Consider the following 20,161-nt stretch of genomic DNA (forward strand, 5'->3'; position numbering starts at 1 on the left):
CTTCTCCCTCCTCTGCATCAAATTCCTCTTCCCCTGACTCTGCCTTCATCCATTGTGTTTGTTTGGAATCTTCAGCATACTGTGCACTCTGAACTTGCTTTTACATGTGGGTACAGCATTAGCAACAAGTGTCTTCAATTTTGAGTCATTGTGTGTAGTGACTGACGCCAGGTGTGTTCCCTGTGTTCAAAGATTGGTGACTGTGGCAAGCATTTTGCATCACATGGGCTTTCATTTGAGGATATGAGCAGAGTTGTTTTGCAACATGTGTTTTAGCAAGGAAAAATGTGTTTAGATTTATGAGTACAGAGGGTTGTGTTTTGTGAATTGTGTCTTCATGTGACATGTGTTTATGGTACTGGAATATGGTGGCTACATTTAGTAAATGTGTTTAGACTACTGGTCATTTGGGTTACAGGATTGGCTTTTGTGTTTTAACATTTGAGAAAAACTGTAAGTTACACTGTTACACCACTTCTTCCAAGTTGTTACATTTGTGCTAAGTTGTTGTGCTTGAGCGAAACGATTACAAGTTTAGCTACTTTTCAAATGCTGACTTCAGCTTCTTCAGCTATTTTCAGCAGACAGCTGCAGCCTTACAGCGTTCACGCAGCATTTCCCTAGTTAAGATATTTGATTTAACTTTTGTCTATTTACACTTTGACAGTTTCATTACTCTGTGTGTGTGTGTGTGTGTGTGTGTGTGTGTGTGTGTGTGTGCGTGCGTGCGTGCGTGTGTGTGTGTGGAGAAGGGGGGTATTACAAGCGTCAAGTGGAACAGGATATGACGCCATCTTCTCCGTGCACACAGCTGATCGGAGACAGAAACAATAACGGTCACACTCGTCATTACTGGCGATTTGTAACCCAGAGAATGTGAAGCACGGTGTTAGCATCCAGGCTCATACGCGGCTGACTGTCAGCGGAAGCTGCTGCAGTGGCGACGAAGAGCTAAAGACGCTTAGTTTTGTTACAGCAGAGGCCTACCTGCGATGCTAAGCTAAGTGCTGAGCTGTCACCGTTAGCACGGTAAACAGTTGGAGGAACAAGTGAGGGGGTCTTCCCAGCTGTAATTAGAGACGTTTGTGTGCCCGTGGCTGCTGCAGATGTGTGTGTAAGCCTGTCTGCTGATCGCAGCCTCTCGCAGACCTTCTCTTGGCGCTTTCGCTCAGCCGTAAGATGTGGTTGAAACTGTTCTTCTTGCTCTTATATTTCATAGTGTTGTTTACGTTGGCGAGGATTTTTGAGGCAGTAGTTTGGTATGAGACTGGTATGTTCGCTACGCAGCTCGTGGATCCGGTTACTCTCAGTTACAAGAAGTTAAAGACCATCCTGGAGTGTCGAGGGCTGGGATACTCCGGGCTGGTCGAGAAGAAGGATGTGAGCGAGCTGGTAGAGAAATCAGGTAAAGCCAGAGGCATCACACAGCCTTCATCATTAGTGGGTTCATGAGCTGCTGTTATTTTCTATGTGTGTGTGTGTGTGTGTTTCTCAAGTTCAGGACTTTGAAACTGCAAAGAAGCGAACGGTTCTGATAGAGAGGGCAGGGCTCGCCATGAAGGGTCCTCACAAGGGTACGGCACCATCAAACGATTGCTTCTCCACAACATGGAAGCTTTTCTCAGGCATTGTAATAACCAAGCTGGGTAGGCAGACGAGTCAATACATTAAAACGGCTCTGAAAGACGTTGTAAATGGCACCGCAGGCCAAAGCATCAGCTCAGGGTTGATAAACAGGGGCTCTTAAGACAGGGTCAACCAGCCTGAGCACTGTCTGGATGACTACACGAATCTAATGCCCCACACATGGATACTCCAGAGCCTGGCATTAAACAAGGGTAATTATGTGCTAAAAACATTGATGAGGAAGTCAGGGGGATTGGAAGACAACACTGAAGGCCAACTCCAAGACAACCCCACACATTACCATCAGCTGTGAAATATACCAGTGTGATGCATTGTCCCCACTCCTGTTCTGCATAAGCCTCAACCATTCAGTCAGCTCAGGGTGGACACAGACACAGATTCAGCTGCTGAGTGACCATCAGCCACCTCCACTACATGGATGGCATCAATGTGTATGCCAGGAGCGAGATATCGACTCACCGGTCAGCCTCACCAGGATCTACAGCCAGGATACTGGGATGCCATTCAAACTGGATAAGTGTGGCCAACTGTTTGCAAAGAGAGGGAAAGTGATCCAGACTAAAGAGATGGAGTTGCACCAAGGCAGAATAGCATAGAGGACCGCTACCAGGGCCTGAGTATCCCATGGGCCAATGAGAACCATGAAGAAGATGCACAAAGGTCAACCATAGTCAAATACGTCAAGTAGATGGGACAGGTGCTGAAAGGCACAAGATTCAGCTCATCAGTACATGTTCCCTATCAGCCATCAGATACCCTGCTGGGATAACAAGCTGCCTGCAGGAGGAGATGAATGCCAGCGATGCCACTGAAACACCTCACAGAGTGTGTGCGTGTGCGTGCGTGTGCGCGTGTGTGCGTGCGCGCGTGTGTGTGTGAGAACAAGTATCGAACATGTCACCTGTTTTCTAAGTAAATATATTTGTAAAGGTGCTATTGTCCGTCTTAACTCATCCACACGTGCGAAGAATCAAACCGTAGATGATCATGAATTATGTGTAATAATGAGAAATTAATTCGTTTTGAAATGTTTCTGTAACCAAATCTGTTCTTATGTTTTCCACCAATAAGGTTGTGAGTGTCCTGCGAGAGCGCATTGATCTGACCTGTTGTAGATGTTTCTTGGACATCTTGGTATTGGAACAGGTTCTGATTAGGGCTGCCACAAACGATTATTTTGATAGTCGACTAGTCACCGATTATTTATGCGATTAGTCGACTAATCAGATCATCATCCACTGGACGTAAAACTACAGCTTATTGCACCAGCAGCATCTGCTCTTATATAACTATCATTAGCTTACAGCTTGAAGTGTTTAAGGTCTGTGCTAACTAAAAATAAAGACAAGATGATAGTTTATTCAATTTTAATGAAATTTGCAGATTGTTTCGGTGAAGTTTAATAAACTCCTTGCTATCTAAAATATAACAGGACACCGGAGTAAATTCTCGAGCATCTCACACTTTTGATAATCAGCTGTCTGCTTGACGTTTATTCAGCTGTGTAAAAACTATAACTTTAATCTCAGCCAAACCGATTTACTCAGGAACAAATAAAATACTAAAAAAAAAAAGCCAAACAACAACATTTTTAATTTATCTAAGTGACTCATATATGTTTAACCTGAGTAGCGAAAGACGGCGGTGGGTTTGAAAACAATTTGCGGGGAGTCCGGTGTTCTCACGGCTCTAGTGACCTAGCCCCCGGCTCACTATCGAGCTAGTGGGTAACAGACGTCTCCGAAAACGTCGGAGCGCTTTTGAAAATATGCGGTGTCCTGATAAACTGAGCAGATATTTGAGGTTTACACAGCTACATTCTCGCCTGAAAATATGTTAAACGTTTATTTTGTGACCCAGAAAGAATAATAAGAGTAATATTAAAACTAACTAGCTGCCGCCATTGTTGGAAACTGAGCTGGGCCGCGCTATGAATTCTGGGACACAGCTTCTTCTTCTTCGGGGTTTAACGGCAGCTGGCATCCTTGTACATGCAGTGCTGCCATCTTCTGTTTCAGTCCGTTATTACACTCTTAAATCCTACTACTCATTCCTGCGTCTTTTGGGATCTTACAAAGCTTCAAACGACGCGTCGACTATTAAATCAGTCGTCGACGATTTTGATAGTCGACGTAATCGTGACTAGTCGACAAATCGTGGCAGCCCTAGTTCTGATAGGCCATCAATGGGGACTGAAGCAGCTAATATGAGTTTGGGGGCAGGATTGTCTTCTAATTGATTGATCTCAGTTGGTGTGATGACTCCATGTCTGTAGCTGTAGTTGAATTTCTTTGCCGGTGTGGACTGGATCGGTGGTTCCTGACATTTGCTAACAATTTGATGTGTTTGCTCTTTTAAAATCATAATAACAGAAACGACCCAAATGACGTTTTTTCTTCGAGTCCTGCCTGTTTGCCAGCTGAAGTCATTTGTGGAGTTTTCTTTGCATCCTAAACACTTTTTCTGGAAGTTGTGGCTGTAATTTTTGTTTTGCTACCTGGTTTCAACTGAATCCTTCATTCTTCAGGTCTTAGTTTGAACACTGCTGATACAGTCCCTTGGGTAGATTTTGATTTTCCAGCTTTATAAAATTCAATCAGTTATCGGTAGGATTTCTTTGTCAGCCAACATCTGGAACGAGTCACTTGTATTGCAGCTGGAGATAGCGTTTGTGTTGTACCTTGTCTATGACAAGGGGAAGCCAGGGTGTCAGGTAGCCAACTATCGGAACTGGAGAAAAGTGTGATGAAGAAAAGTGTGCCCATGTCTGAGGCTTTGGAAACTGCTAACCTCCTGAAGAGTCCAGTATACCAGAGATATAGAGTCCAGGAGAATAAACCAGCTTTTCTGCTCAGTGTTAGGGGAACAATATGAGGACAGCTCCACTGAGACTGGAAGGGCACATGGGACAAGGATGCAACACATAACAATGCTTAGACCGCAGCAGTGGAATGCTTAAAAATGTACACGATCAATAGGAGTCCGAATGACAGGCCAATGTTATTGCTGTTATTGCTGTTATTGATCTTAGTGGATCAGTGAGCTGATCTCTCATTCACTCCTAGCATGCAGCTCGATGTCATCCATGCACAGGAGGTGGATAACAGTTGCTCTGTTCTGTAGTTGGTTTCTGTAGCCAGTAATGCAGAACAGCAGTGGAGGTCATCTCCTTTGTAAATCCTGCACTTAATAGCAATGGCTGACGAAGTGGCATCATCAGGACATCAGTGGGATGTGGCAAACAGCACTATAGACCAGCCTCAAGTGAACAGCACACGTTGCCACCTCCTGTACATGGATGACATCGAGCTGCATGCTAGGAGTGAATGAGAGATCAGCTCACTGATCCACTAAGATCAATAACAGCAATAACACTGGCCTGTCATTTGGACTGGAGACGTGTAGGAGGATGTAACACAAAGGGGGAAGGTGATCAGAACTGAGGGGATTGCACATTGCAGGCAGAGAATGTAGCTGTAATACTTGGAGTCCCACAGTCAGATGGGAACCATGAAGAGGCTGTTAGGAAAGCTGCAACCACCAAACACCTGCAGAGACGAGTCCTGAGGAGTCGGCTGAACGGGAAGAACAAGATCCAACCAATCAACACCTGCCGGCTGTCAGATGCAATTTCAATTTTATTTATATAGCGCCAAATCACAACAAAAGGCGCCTCAAGATGCCCTGCTGGAACAATATAACTGTTTGAAGCCTCTGGCGTCAATACAAGAAAGACGTGGAAGCTGAAGGCGACAGTGACCTCCGTGGTCATCGGAGCACTCGGGCGGAGTTCTCCATACCTGGGCAGGTGGCTCCAGCAGATCCCAGGAATGACATGAGAGATCAAGAGCACAGTCCTAGGAACAGCAAAGATACTGCACAGGACAAGCTCCTCTTCTGACCACGCTCGAAGAATAAAGACGCAGGATGAAGAATTAGGGTTTGTTTTTTTATTTTTTTAAATAGTATGAGAGGGAGAAATTTATAGATACTGTTCATTTCGTTATATGACTGGCACAACACCGGTTCATCCTTTGATTTAGGTCCCTTATTTCTGTTTGCTTGATTCGTAGGTCAGCGTTATGTGGCTTATCAAAGAAGGAGAAAAAAAGCAACTTCCTTTGAAAATGGTTCCGTACAAAAACTGGACTGAAGAGTGAAAAATGTTTGTACTCAAGACCACTTTAACTGTCCCGGCCTTGGATGTGACACAAAAACAAACATGAGGTGGTTCAAGAACTTTGCGCAGTGTGTGTATGTAGTCTTTGCCTGTACGTAGACCACTGCTGCATGGATGTCAAGTATCAGTGCTCTTTAAAAGCTGCTGCACTTTGCTCTGTCACAGGAGAGCTGACACAGGGGGAGCTGTACTCGGCCATAAAGAAGCAGAAGGAGCAGACAGAGGACGACGGCTCCAGCACCACACACTTCAGTGGAGAGGTGCACTTCTATGAATTAGTAGAGGACACTAAAGATGGGATCTGGTTAGTTCAGGTAAAAGCACATTCTCTGTTAAACCTGTCAGTGGTGAATGATTAAGTGTCCAAAAAAAGAAACTTACAGGCAGCAGCAGCAGCAGCAGCAGCCGGGTGTTGCTACTCAAATGCGTTTGATGAATTAATCTTTAGAAAGTGTGACCACCTCCATTAAAGCAAACATACGAGTAGTTTGTCGGTCTGGAGCTTTCAGGGGTATTAATGTAAAGCAAAGGAGGAAATGCATTAGTAAAGAATTAACTGCTGCTGCCTATGAGAAAGGGCTTATTTATCTATTTATATATAAGGAACCCCATTAGCTTCCACGGTAGTGCTTGCTAGTCTTCCAGGGGCCCGAGCCATCAAGTATAAGCTAATAAAACATTACACAATAAAGTAGATGCAAAAATCTCCTCATAATTTAGCTCTTACATCCACAGTGAGGTTGTAAGCATGTAAACATCAATAACACTGAGGCACAACATTGGCCTCTTACAATGTTTACAATAATTAAAAACTGTGAATAGGCTTTTATGTTTTTAAACTAGCAGTAGCAGCCAGTGCTCTCATTGTGTGAGGCTGTTTATTCCACTTTAAAGATGCTCCGAATATAACAGAGTTTTTCAAAACTGACCTTTGGCTCGAGGAGTTACTGCACTGCAGTCGTGTAGCATAATTGTGTATCTTATCTGGAAGTCCAAGTAAGCCATGGTGTAATTTAGCTTGTACTGGAAGGTTTATTCTGCATTTGATCGATGCTGGTATAGTATGAACATCTTAACACTAATGCGGTCGCCTTATTCTGGACTAACCGAAGTCTGTTGAGGTCTGTCTCACACGCTGCTGACCAGATGATTGAACAATAACACTAGTGCGTTAATAACATCCTTCATGACAGAAGAAGTGATGTAGAAAGATCAGCGGCGCCCTGCCCCATGTTCTTAACAACAGTCTTTATGCTGAGACCATGAGAGGTGGTGATTTATGGTGACACCAAGTAGTCTGATCTGGGTGACCTGTTCTAATATTGATCCAGCTATGGAAAGGCTCAGGGTGTAGTTGGGTGTAGTTATAGTTACTCACAAGTGACATCAAAGAAATCTTCTTTTGCTGCCACAGGACCTGGAAGCCTCGCAGTTACTGAGGTGACCATGACGTCAACATAGCATAGCATAATTATTCTTTAGTCTAATATGAGCACATCTGTTTGACAGCTAAAAGTCACTGTGTCCGTTCAGAGCTTCATAACCCAAAGTGTACTGCAAAAGCAACCCAAGACTTTCTGCAGGCAAAGAAATGTTCTTCAGTGGACAAGTCGGTCACCCTAATGAAGAATAAGGTTGAGTTACTGAAGACAAGATTGAAAGGAGAGATCCACAAACAAGCAGCAGCTGGAGATTGTTTTGGTAGTTGACTAATCTGCTAATTTTCTTTCATTATTCGATTACTCAACAAATATTTCAATAACTCTGATCTCCGCCTCTGTGGGCAGTCCTCCAGTTCTTCACCTGTTGTCCAGTTGTCTCAAAATAGGAAATGTATTAATTTGAAAATAATAGAAATGTATTTAATATTTACTCAGTAGGTCTATCAGAGTGAAAAATGAAATGAATCAAAATATTAGGTGATACAAAATATGATTACAGAGTAGCAGCAGCTGCCCCTCGAGCCCGCTGCACCACCCCTCCACTGCAGGGAGCCAGAGACCACGCCCCTGCCACGCCCCCGCCACTAAATGTTTTCAAAATCTGGCAAAAACTTGTTTCAAAGCAAAAATATATATTTGCAGTCAGTCTGAGTGTGTGTATGTTAGTCAGCTAACAAACTGAATAAAAGTTTGTACATCCAAAGCTGCATGCAGCTCCACTGCTGCAGCTCCACTGCTCTGAGATGGTGGATGTAAACGTTCACATCCCTGCACTGAAATTAAGTTCTTTAGGAAATTCAAGTAAAGTATTAGTTGGCATGTTAATCAAAAATAATGTGCTTTACTATTTTTCTGCTGCTTTTTTTGTAAATCAGGAAGTTTGAAATTTTAGCAATAACAATAATAATATTTTAGCATTAAAAATATTGTAATTCTAGAACTGAACTTGTGCTTGCTGGTGTAAACTATTTTAGTAATTACCCATACTGGGAGTTTAGGGCAGCTGTGGCATAAATCAAAGTAAATGCATGGGAAATGGCTGCACTGTCACAACAAAGCTGGTGCAAAGAGACAAAAGAAGCGACGTCGGTTCGCCCACAGTGACAGTCTCACTGGAACATGGAAGCCTTTTGTAATAAAGTGGGTTTAATCTGCAAATCATATTAAAAGCTGATTGTCCAGCACTACCAATGTGACCGTATCATGTCCCTGTGTGTGACGGCAGGTCATTGCTCAGGACCGGGAAGCTCTGCTCAGCCAGTCCAACTGGGGGAAGATGGTACAGAAGGTGTCCCAGTTTGGTATCAGAACTGGAACCTTCAACTGCTCCAATGACTACAGGTGATATGCTGTTACTCCACAGAAAGAGACACTACGGAAGTTGAACAACAGTTACACAATCTGACAGTCACACTAGGAAAGAACATGGTGGAAGGCTGCACCGCGACCCTGTGCAGTGATCCTGCAGTCTTTGAAGTGGTTGCTTTGAAGACGGGGACCAAGTCTAGGACCAGGTCTGTGACTTCCAGCCAGTGACCATCTTCAAAGCAACTACCATGCCACAATAGTGACAATATGGCGATAACACACGGTGTTGAAAATCACAGATGAGTTTGAATTTCAGTGACCTCAACCTCAAGGTCAGAGGTCAGTTGAGTTTCATTCATTTTTATTCATATAGTGCCACGTGGTGGGGCGGCTGTAGCTCAGGAGGTAGAGCAGGTCATCTACTGGCTCCAGTCTGCATGTCAAGTATCCTTGGGCTAACTAACTAACCCCAGGTTGCTCTCGGATGCATCCATCGGAGTGTCAGTGTGTGTGAATGGGTGAATGTGGCGTGTTGTATAGAGCGCTTTGAGTCCTCCAGGAGAGCAGAAAAGGTCGATATAAGAATCAGTCCATTTGCCATTCACCACGTCACAACAACAGTTGCCTCAGAGCGCTTGGGTCAGGTTTTCTGAAAGTGTTGTGAACGAGGCAACAATGGATGCCTCAGGTGTATCTACCAGGAGGCTGAGATCTGTTTGAGATAATACGACGATCACCTAAAATAACTAAATACTGTTACTCTGTTGATGCAGGTTTACAAAAATTCACGTTAAACAAATACAAATTTATATAATTATTCATATAAACTACTAACAGAGTCCAGGCAGAACCTGACACATCTGAAACAGGAATTCCTCCACAGGACGGCGGTTTGACTGCAGCAGGTGCTCAGCAGCTGTGGAGCACAATCAGATGTTCACAGGTTGACAACCGGCTGACGTGAGTCCTGTACTGCAGGAGGACATGTCGCAGAGTAGTTGTGCTCATTGGCACAGATGGATTCGGACTGATTGTATGCTGGGAAACTGGTTTCCTCCCAGCAGACAGCGTGAAATCAGCAGTGTTTGCTCACCTTCAGTTGGAGATGTTCTCCAACAGCAAAGATTCACTGTGCCACCAGCTTGGTCACGAGGAGCATTTATTGAAAAGCTGTTTTAGTTTCATTGACCTCTCAAAGCCACTTCATCCTTTTTTTTGCACAAACCAGGACATGATCAATGTTTCCTAGTTTGAAGGACAGGGTCTGATTGGACCGCTAAACTAAAACAAGCTGAAGTTCTTTGCTGTCAGAAGAACCAGTCAGAGATGAAATGTTGCTGTCACGGTCTTTGTGATGTGTGACATGTGCTGTTGGCAAACCCACTCTGACTACAGGGACTGGATGCAGTCCACTACATGTTCAGACACACACCCTCTGCCACACAGCAGCACAACTACGACGTACTGTATAACAGCGCTGGTATGTCGTGGAGCAGCAGTGGCTTTATATGGGGCCATAAAGCTGAGCGGTTCCAGTGGGACAGATGAAACTGCATGTAGATTTGACCTGCTGTGGATCACTGTTGGTTATGTCTTCTGTGTGCTAGGTCGTGCATCAAGCGTGGCTGGCAGCGCTCCACCCTGATCATGTCGGTTCCCCAGACTTCAGCATCAAAGGGCAAAGTCATGCTTAAAGAGTACAAAGGGAGTCGGGTTGAAACTGAGCAGATCTTCCGCTGGATGACCTCACATGTGGCTCATCGAATCAAAACCCTGCATCATTCTGAGCAGCTGGTGGAGGAGTGGCGTTCTGACCCAGCTCATCCACTGAAAATGTTTCTGTTTGCCCGCCTGGCCCAGCCGCCGGCCTTCTTCTCCTCGCTGTCTGTTAAGTTCACCGGCAGGATCGAGTTCATCTTTGTGGATGTGCGTCGTTGGGGTAACTATAGCAGCCTATCAGAGATTGGTGTGACACGCAGCCCCGCCTACATCCTTAAGATGCCTGAGGGCATATATCACTATGGCAACAGGTGATGACTGTTAATGAAGATGTCTGATTTTTTTAAAAGCACGTTTTTTATGTAAAGAAATTAAACTGCAGTCTGTGTTTCGTCCCCAAAGCACCGGGGAGTTCCTGTCCCTCGCTGCCATGGATACGTTCCTGCGTTCGGTCCAACCAGAGGTCAACGATCTGTTTGTCTTCAGTTTGGTCCTCATCAACTTGCTGGCCTGGATGGACCTCTTCATTACACAGGTCACTGTTTCAGTCTTCCTTAGTTGTAGAGGTGAAAGGGGACAAAAAGCCTCTACTCTCTACTTTGTGTTTTTACTTTACATTTACTATGTTCTACTCGAAGTTTACTTGTTCGTGCGCTACATTCATCTGACAGCTTTGATGCTTCTAGCTACAGTTACATTAGCTCAGCCTAACTACACATGCTGTCTGTGCTGCTTCATAGACCTGCACAGGAACAGGAAGTTTCTCCCAGAAATGCATCAGTTGTCCTTTTCTTTCTTCTTCCTGCCAATATTATTGTTATTACTGTCAAGTCTGAGTTTCTTCCTACAAATGATTTCAGACAGCATACACAATCAACTTTTCTTCAATCCACAATGTTATTTTCATAATAAAATAAATTATTCAGCTTTACAGTTTTCCCCACATTGCATTGAGTTACAGTTCTTCTCTCATTGAAACAAATAAAAAGTTTTCTAGTACTACAGAGATGCACAGGGAATTACCTGAAAAACTGCCATGCGCCTGTCTTTACCTGGAGTATTTTAGCTGTTAGTAAGCATGCATGTTGTCCATGACCAGCTCGGTTATACGTGATGCTGATTGGCCGATCCCTGGCCACTTGTCTGGTGCATCTTCAGTCCTGTTACAGACCTGTACGTCACTGTAAGATATCCTGACTGAACAGCTCTCTTCAGCTCTTACTGCAACATCTCCAAACCTGATGTTACTTTCTTTCCTTCTGTGTTCGGGTTTTGTTGCATTGTCTTTGGTCTTCTAGCTTCCAGGTCATGTAGTGCTGTTCTGAAATTCTGATGTGAATCGTTAACATGCTTTCAGGGAGCAACCGTGAAACGATTTGTAGTTCTGATCCGAACACTTGGGACCTACAACTCCATACTGCTGGTTTCCTGGCTGCCAGTTCTGGTAGGGAATCATCGGCACCACTCAGTCCTCACGCCTGACGTTTTTCTTGTGTTAAGCATTTTACTTTCAGTTGCTGCAGTAAAGAAAAAAAGACTGAACGAGAGCTAAACAATAACGATTTATTTACATAATTTTAAAAAAGTGGTTTTTAGCAGTCATCTAGATTTAAGGCAAATCTTCTGTGATTTATTAAACATTTATTAAAAGTCATTAATACAAAAATACTGAAAATCCATTTTAATACTGATTGAAATGAATATTTGGACGGGCACAGGGAGCGTGCTTCGTGTCCGCAGGAGGAGGCCTCTCCTACTTTATGCTAACTAATAAAGATATTAGTGTTTCCATTTTAGTGGAAACACTAATATGTTTATAAAGTTTTCTGATTTTCTTCTTATAAATAGATTTATAAATGCTTGGATTATTGTACTACAATGTAATGTGCTGTTCAGGGCGACTTAAAGTGAGTGAGTTTTCACTTTTAATGGTTAGCCAACTTAAAGCTCTAAAACATCTGTTCCAGTGCATTTGCAGTTAAGCTGCATTCATTTGCACACATATTACTTACATAAATTTAAAAAATAGGAGGGACTTTCAAATTAAAAGCGACAAAATTACAATTTTCCACAAAATCACAATAAACAGCCGTCCACTGTGGGCGTTTCCTGGAGAATGTTGGTGGATGAACCGGACCTTTACCTGTCGTTCCAACCAAAGGCCTGCATGTGGCCTGCAGGCCTGCACGGTGCCCAGTTTTACATCCACCAGGACATCACGGAGCATTTGCCCTCGTTAGCCTTCATGGCAGTGAATCAAGTACAGTGCAGTTACTCCACAGTAACCAGGGCTGTGTGTCGCACTTTACTGCATTCGTATCAGAGAGAATCCAAACTGCTCTGACAGTATGTAACAACAGACTGCATGTTCTGTTTTACTGAGTAAAACTGTTAATAATTGTCACTAATCCCTGCCTGCTCACTCTCTCCAGGCTCTCCTTCAGCTGCCCTATCTGGACCTTCTGCACGGCTACAGTCTGAAGCTGCTGCGTTATGCTGACACCACTACACTAGCCAGCCTAGTGAGAGCTGACTGGACCTTCTACTCATCCCACCCAGCTCTCTTCCTGTCTACCTACCTAGCCCACGGCCTGCTCGTCGACTACTTTGAGAAGAAACGGCGCTGTGGTACCAGGAGCCAAGAAGACAGCCGTACAAACCTGGAGTGGCTGGCCAGTCTGTGGGACTGGTACACTTCCTACCTGCTCCATCCAATTGCATCACTACAGCAGTTTCCGTCTGACCACTCAGAGTGGGAAGATGATCCTAACTTCTTATTTGAGCATTTGGCTTTTCCTGATCTGTGGCTTCGTCCATTAGTAAACATGGATTACATCAAAACGCTGCCGACCTGGAGGCTCAGAGCAGCTGGTCAGTCCGGGTCGGAGGCCTGTTGTGAAAAGGCGGATGAAGAAACACGTAGTCAACATTCAGACGAAGAGAGGAAGGAACCTCCACATGGTAGCAGCAGCCACAAGAGATCACTATGTAGTGTGAACTTCAACTCACAGCTTCCTGCGTGCGGCGACGTGGACGCCAGCGGCGGCCGTCAGTGTGCGTGTGCTGCTGAATCATCCGGGAATGGAAGCTCGCTGTCAGCTGACAGGGCGGTGAAGGATAACTGCGTCGTGTCTGACTGTGTTTCTAACCATCAACACTGTGATTGGTCAATGTGGCCCTGTGACATGCTTCAGTGTTCAGAATGTGTGGTTTGTCTGGAGACCTTTGTGAGCGAGGAGGTACTGATGGGGCTCCCCTGTGGCCACGCCTTCCACCAGCAGTGCATTGTGGTATGGTTGGCAGCGGGCAGACACTGCTGTCCAGTATGTCGCTGGCCCAGCTACAAAAAGAAACAGCAGAGGGCTGCTCAGAGTAGTTCTACTGACAACACAGTGCAGGACTGATGAGATGGCCTTCAGCTATCGATGGTGACAGTTTCTCCTCTTCGTGTCTCTTCAGACTCTCTAACCATCAAGAACAATTAAGAAGGAAACGTGGTCGGTAAGCGTGATTAGGGCGGCGTTATTATGAGCCATTAGTAATCTTTGCTTCCATTCCTGTTGATGAGCTGGGCTGTCAAAGCCCAGCTACAATGCTTCTTATCTAGACGGGACGTTGACTCTCACAGTAACCATGTGTGTAGCCACAATAAACAATGTAGTGCAGTGAAAACATTTTTAATTTTGCTTTGTCATTCTTAAAGTTTGGATGTTGTCAGTCTGAGAGAAAACGTAATCGCCCCAATAACGCTACCAGCTGGATTTCTGTCAGGACGATAAGCTGAATGCATCAGAAGACATTTGTACAGAAATCTATGTAGACTGTGCTTCGTCCTGTGTCATCTGCACCTGCAGCAAAGAAGGCCTTTGCTTTGTGTTTGCATTTTGTCCTGAACTGTATGAAATGAAATGGCTTTGTCTCCTGCACACTGGTCACCATAGGAGAGGAGCAGAATTCAAATAAATTAATTGGATAGAATTGCTGAGAAGCACTTTCCTGTAACTCTGACCGTTTTCCCCAAGAAACATCTGGAATTATTCAGATTAAACTTTGTCTCCTGTCTGTTGCAATATTTCACCAACACAGATTATGGTCAGAGGTCTCACACAGTGAACAGCTGTTGATGTGCATGCAGGGCGACAGGACTGACTCTGACTGGAGCCCTTTGAACTGGTCACCTGAAAATGAGGCTTTGGTGTTTGTGAGCTGATTCAGAGTAGCAGTAAAGTGTGACCAGTTCTAGACTTCGTCATTATCGTTTACCTTGATTTTCTTTGTGGTCTCTGAAGACTAAACCAAAGCAAATGTCACAAAATTGGGGTTCATATGTGCGAGAGCTAAAATAAGGTTCGTTGCATGCTTCAGAGACGAGTCATGTTTGGAGTAAACTGTGTGGGTGATCACACTGTCTTACATCCACTCTAAGAACACTCAAGCAACACCGCTAACCTGATGGCTGCGCCTATGATCAGAGTAAGCAGTACCAGCTGTGCACAGTCCCACCCAGGACAGATAGTTTCAGCTTTTACCAACTAAGAGCAAGACGAGACCCCCTGTTATGGGACCACAACAGCTGCATTGTCTGGGAGTTTTTAGACTCTCCATCTTCAAAAGAATTCTGTTTTGTATGATATAAATATGTTATCACAGGTATGCCCTGATCAACTGAACCCAAACTATCTGCCTAGTATTTTTTTCCTAACATGCTCAGTGCTTTGACCCGAGCAGTTTTCCCATCAAACAACATTTATTATCCTGCTAGTTTTAGCTGTTGCACCACGGTGGGCGCTATAGGTCTGCAACAGTCTGTGGGTGGATGGATGCAGGGTTTCCCTGGCAAATATTGTATTGTAATTAAAAGATTAACGTTATTCATCTCTCAGTGGTTATTTGGTGTAGTTAATCAATACCAAACTTGCATGTGGTTGCAGAAGCGTGTGTGTGTGTGTGTGTGTGTGTGTGTGTGGTTAAAACCAGCTAAACTTTTTGCAGCTGGTAACAAAAACACAGGTGAAACTAACTGATCGTTAATGGTCACGTACATACCCCTGCTCTGGCTCACCTGTGTGTCAGGTTTCATCTCAAGCCACTGCAATATTCCTTTGATGTTAAAGTACAGTTATGCTCTAATTCATCCTGGTTAATTGAATATAATATGTATGACGAGTACAGTGAATGCATCACATTCAAAAATGATTTAAAAATCACTTTAGAAATTAGTGAACAGTTCTGCGCAAATTCAACAAGGTTAATGTAATAAACACAAATGTAGAAAAGCTGCAATGAAATTAAATTCTACCATTCTGATCGAAAATATTCCTTATTCTAACATTCCTTTCTCCTATTGAAGATCCATTTATTTTGCTCGTTCCAGTCGTTCCTAAGTTCACTAATGTTACTTTTCACTTAACACGTGACAATAAATACAGACTGGAAACAGGAGGAGAGACATGAGGTGGGACACACGGCTGGAAACGATGGACGTGTCGAGGCAAAGAAAGTAAACGACACGAGTGACAGGAAGCAATGGACACAATTAAAGAGGAAGACAACTGAATGGAGAACACAGGGATAAATACTGACAATTATAATAATAATGGCATTAATATAGCGCTTTTCAAAACCCTCAAAGCGCTTTACAATTCCACTATTCATTCACTCTCACATTCACACACTGGTGGAGGCAGCTACAGGTGTAGCCACAGCTGCCCCGGGGCAGACTGACAGAAGCCAGGCTGCCACGATTGCCCTAACCACTATAGGACACCAAGGAAAACAGAAGGGAACAAGTCTGATGAGACAGGAGAAGTAATACTCAATACCAAGCACCCGACTGTCAAACAGAACTTTGAAGACCAAGGAACCCATCTGAGATGTCGGGGATGAAAATGTGGAGAAGTTTAAAGCAGGGCCAGGTTATGAAAACATCTCACAGAGCCCTGTTCAAGCCATCACCCAAACACAGAAAGAGCTATTTTTACAAAAGTTACAGTGTCTACACTTTCCAAGCTGGTAGCGACAAGCCCTAAAAGACTTAACGAGACTTGCATTTTTAATTGTTCACCACCTCGTGCCTTTGTAGTCACCATATTGATATTGTTTGCGGATTTGATAAACTAGCCTGCAGCTCCCACATTCCTCTTTTACACCAATGACATTAGAACAGATGCTTGTTATTTTACATCATGCAGGAAATGATGTTAATGGTCTCTGGTACTTTTGAACCTGCTGTATATCTGATAAAAGCAGCTACTGTGACTGGTAGTTGTGCTGATGTTGTTATCAATATAACCCGAACCTCCACTGCAGAGATTAAAGGATTGAAGAACTCACATAAACAAGCACACACAGGGCAGTTTTTAACCTTCAGAAAGCTTAAATATACATGATTTCCCTCAAAGCATTCGTAACACTTGTTTCCACATCTGAATAAAAAGACATAGAGAACATAAAGAATCTAAGCAGATTGTCAGCTGACCTGATCCTGGCTGCTTCTGTGCTTGCCCCATATCTAATTATACTTCTGGACAAACGTTGTGCATTTGTCATTCTTGGGGATCATCAAGATGTGTTCTGGCAAAACCGAGAAAACCTTTATGCGGGCCATTTCCACCCATGAACTCTGACCTTAACTTTGACCTTAACTGAGGCCTGCAGTTCTTTACATGTTGTTCTGGGGTGACCTCTTGGATTAGTCTTCTCTTGGGTAATTTTAGTCTGCCCGCCACTCCTGTGAAGGTTCACCACTGTTCCATGTTTCTAACGTTTGTGGATAATGTTAGGGATGGGAACAGACGTTTCGACACTGCTTCTGAAGCGTGGTTGCTTCGAAACACTGGTCAGAAGCGTGGTTTAAAACATCCAGATCACATGGCTACGACTGAACAAGGTTTTGGTGTGCTTCACCCCAGCTGGGACGTACCTGCTGCTTTGAGACATTGCGAGGTGCCAGGATTCCATTTTTATGAAGCAGAATCATTTGTAATTACTGAATTATATTTTTGATACCACCTCTTTCTATTTCTTATACACACATTCGTAAAAAATGTTGTCTACTTTCAACAAAAAATGTTATTCGCTGCATCACATCCTCACTCTAACATCCTGCCGGTGTTACAAGATAAAACATCCACAGGAGGATAAAGGAGCTTCTTCGTGGTTCAGCGGTTGCTCAGCAGCACGGATGTAGACAGAGGGATCAGTTTGTTGAAGCACAGTTTATGACAATCAAAGCCTGCTGTCTTTAACAGTCTCAATCTTTTTCTTGCATTGTTTGTACAAGGATTTAGCCAACAGATGTGCAGATCACCATTACTGACAGTCTGGTATTATAAGTAGCTTTGTTGTCTGCCACATTTTTTCGCAGAATAGCATTATCGACATGTGGCAACAGCCAAATTGGCGAGCAGGTGTCACTGTGGAGACGTTGTTTCGAAGAATCGATACAATTGTGGCACAAATGTTTTAAATGTTTAACGAAGCCTCGCTTTGTGGGGTTTGTTTGCGTGCCACGGTGGATCCTCTCTGGATATACTGTCACTCTATTTTCTTTTAGTTTTGAATCGTTGGTTTAAGAGTATTTTAATACAATAGTAACAAATAAAAACAGTACAATTAAAGTACAAGAAAAGACAGTTTATTATTTTAAGTACTGATAAAAATTATGTTTAAGTTTTATAGAATTATTTTACTAATGATTTTGAATAAAGCGTACTATTGTAAACTTGATTTATTTAATGCATAATTTAAGATTCTATGTTAATAGAAATTAAACATGTAGTTTCACCTTGAGTAAAAACGATTGATTACGGCAGTTTAATGTCAACTAATTGTTGGTCAGAGTGTAGGTAACAGACATCTTTACTGCTGCCGCAATAAAACACAAAAATAAAACGAGAAAATAATTGGTTAAATGCTGAAAATTGTTTGCATAATACTCAGAGTTGTGTGACACTATAGTTTATGATGCATCAACCTCTAATAATCATGTTGTTAGGCTTAACTTGCCAGCCAAGTGCCAATTGCTTTATGTGTAATAGAGGATTTCTCAAAAGGGTCTGGATCGGTCCTAAACTTAAATAAATGTCAGTTATTACCTGTCAAAGAGTGTAATGTTCAGAGTATTTGTAATATAACAGTTAAAAATGAAGCAACATATTTAGGTCTGATTATCTGCAAAGATCCAAAAGACAGAATTTTACTAAATTTTCCCCCAATTATTAAAAAATCTCAAACCAAATTAAATCAATGGTTGCAGAGAGATTTAAGTTTAAGAGGAAGGGTATTGCTCTCAAAAGCAGAAGGTCTGTCTCGACTGACTTATGCAGCAATTTCTCTGCATGTGGACGGCAAAACTTGTAAGGATATCGACCGAATGCTCTTCAACTTGCTCTGGAAAAACCGGACACATTACATCAGAAAAAGTGTATTGATGAATGACTATGAACACGGTGGTCTCAATGTTTTGGATTTTACTACTCTAAACAATACATTTAAGATTAATTGGGCTAAACATTTTCTTAAAAATCCGGTATCCATTTGGAATTTTATTCCTCACTACATTTTCTCTAAGTTTGGTGGTCTAAGTTTTATCTTAGGTTGTGATTATAATATAGATAAGCTTCCAGAAAACCTTTCGATGTTTCACAAACAACTTCTATTAGCTTGGTCCCTTATATATAAACACAACTTTACACCCCATACGTATTCAGTTTGGAATAATAGGAACATAGTGTATAAAAATAAATCATTATTTTTTTCTAGGTGGGTTGAGAAACGGATTGTTTTAGTGAATCAGCTGTTTAATCCTAATGGGCAGCTTATGTCCTATTCAGAATTCTTAAACACCTATAAATTTCCAGCCACGCCCAAAGAATATGCCATATTATTTGATGCAATACCTACGGGTATTATAATGCTTTTTAAAGGTATTCAACCTTGCATATCATCTGTTTCTCTCCCCAACCCTTTAGATTCACACATAGGAAGAATCTGTCTAACAAACCACAGTAAAAGTAATAAGAATATTCGTGCTTTGTTCCAGACAGAATCTCTAACTGTCCCACATGTGGTCTCTTATTGGAATTTCTTTGTCAGTGACATTAACTGGAAAAGAGTATGGACAATTCCTAACAAGTATCTGGTAACGAATAAAGTGAAGGAAGTCCCATTTAAAATACTGCATAAATTTTATCCTGCTAATCATTACATGACAAAGTTCAAAAGGGACATAAATGTGAGCTGTGGATTTTGTGGAAGCCATCCTGAGACTGTGCAGCACCTCTTCTGGATCTGTTCATACGCTAGAACATTTTGGAAAGACTTCAGTAGATTCATTGCTGGACATCTCTATAAAGACTTTACTGTGAAATGGGAAAATCTTGTATTTTGTTTCTTTCGAAGGCAAAAAAAGAAGATGTTTACTTTATAATAAACTTGTTAGTTATCTTAGCTAAATTTTATTTTCACAAATGCAAATACAGTAACAAAAAACCTAATTTTAAACATTACTATAATGATGTTTTATGTTACATAAAATTGATTAGTGGATCACTTAACAAAAAGGCTATGAAAACTATTACTATTTGTAGTAATTACAAATTATTTGAATGTTTGTAATTCTTTGTATTACACCCCCTGGCATATGTTAATTTTGTTCTGATTGTATACATGTTCTGTATACTGTTTCTTAATAAAGTTTAATATTAAAAAAAAAAAAAAAATAGGCTTAACTTTCCGGGAGCTGCGACAGTTGGTACCGCTGCCGAAAACTGTGGCGGTGACAGGAAAACGGGACGCGGTGTCGTGAGTATCCGCACCGGTGATAGAGTTAAGCCGAGCGGTGAAACTGAAGTTGTGGGGAAGG

General features: G+C 42.6%; 1 protein-coding gene across 1 annotated transcript; it reads left to right on the forward strand.

Annotated features, from left to right (window-relative positions):
* Nucleotides 1-785: 785 nt before the first annotated feature.
* Nucleotides 786-14,274, forward strand: rnf103 (ring finger protein 103). The gene is made up of 7 exons (XM_080901800.1): nt 786-1,405; nt 5,993-6,141; nt 8,495-8,610; nt 10,185-10,607; nt 10,699-10,831; nt 11,654-11,740; nt 12,729-14,274. The coding sequence occupies exons 1-7, from the start codon at nt 1,180-1,182 to the stop codon at nt 13,698-13,700; spliced, it is 2,106 nt and encodes a 701-aa protein (XP_080757926.1). The 5' UTR covers nt 786-1,179; the 3' UTR covers nt 13,701-14,274.
* The last annotated feature ends 5,887 nt before the right edge of the window (nt 14,275-20,161 follow it).

Source organism: Rhamphochromis sp. 'chilingali' (assembly GCF_963969265.1).
Source record: "Rhamphochromis sp. 'chilingali' genome assembly, chromosome: 13".
Lineage (NCBI taxonomy): Eukaryota > Metazoa > Chordata > Actinopteri > Cichliformes > Cichlidae > Rhamphochromis > Rhamphochromis sp. 'chilingali'.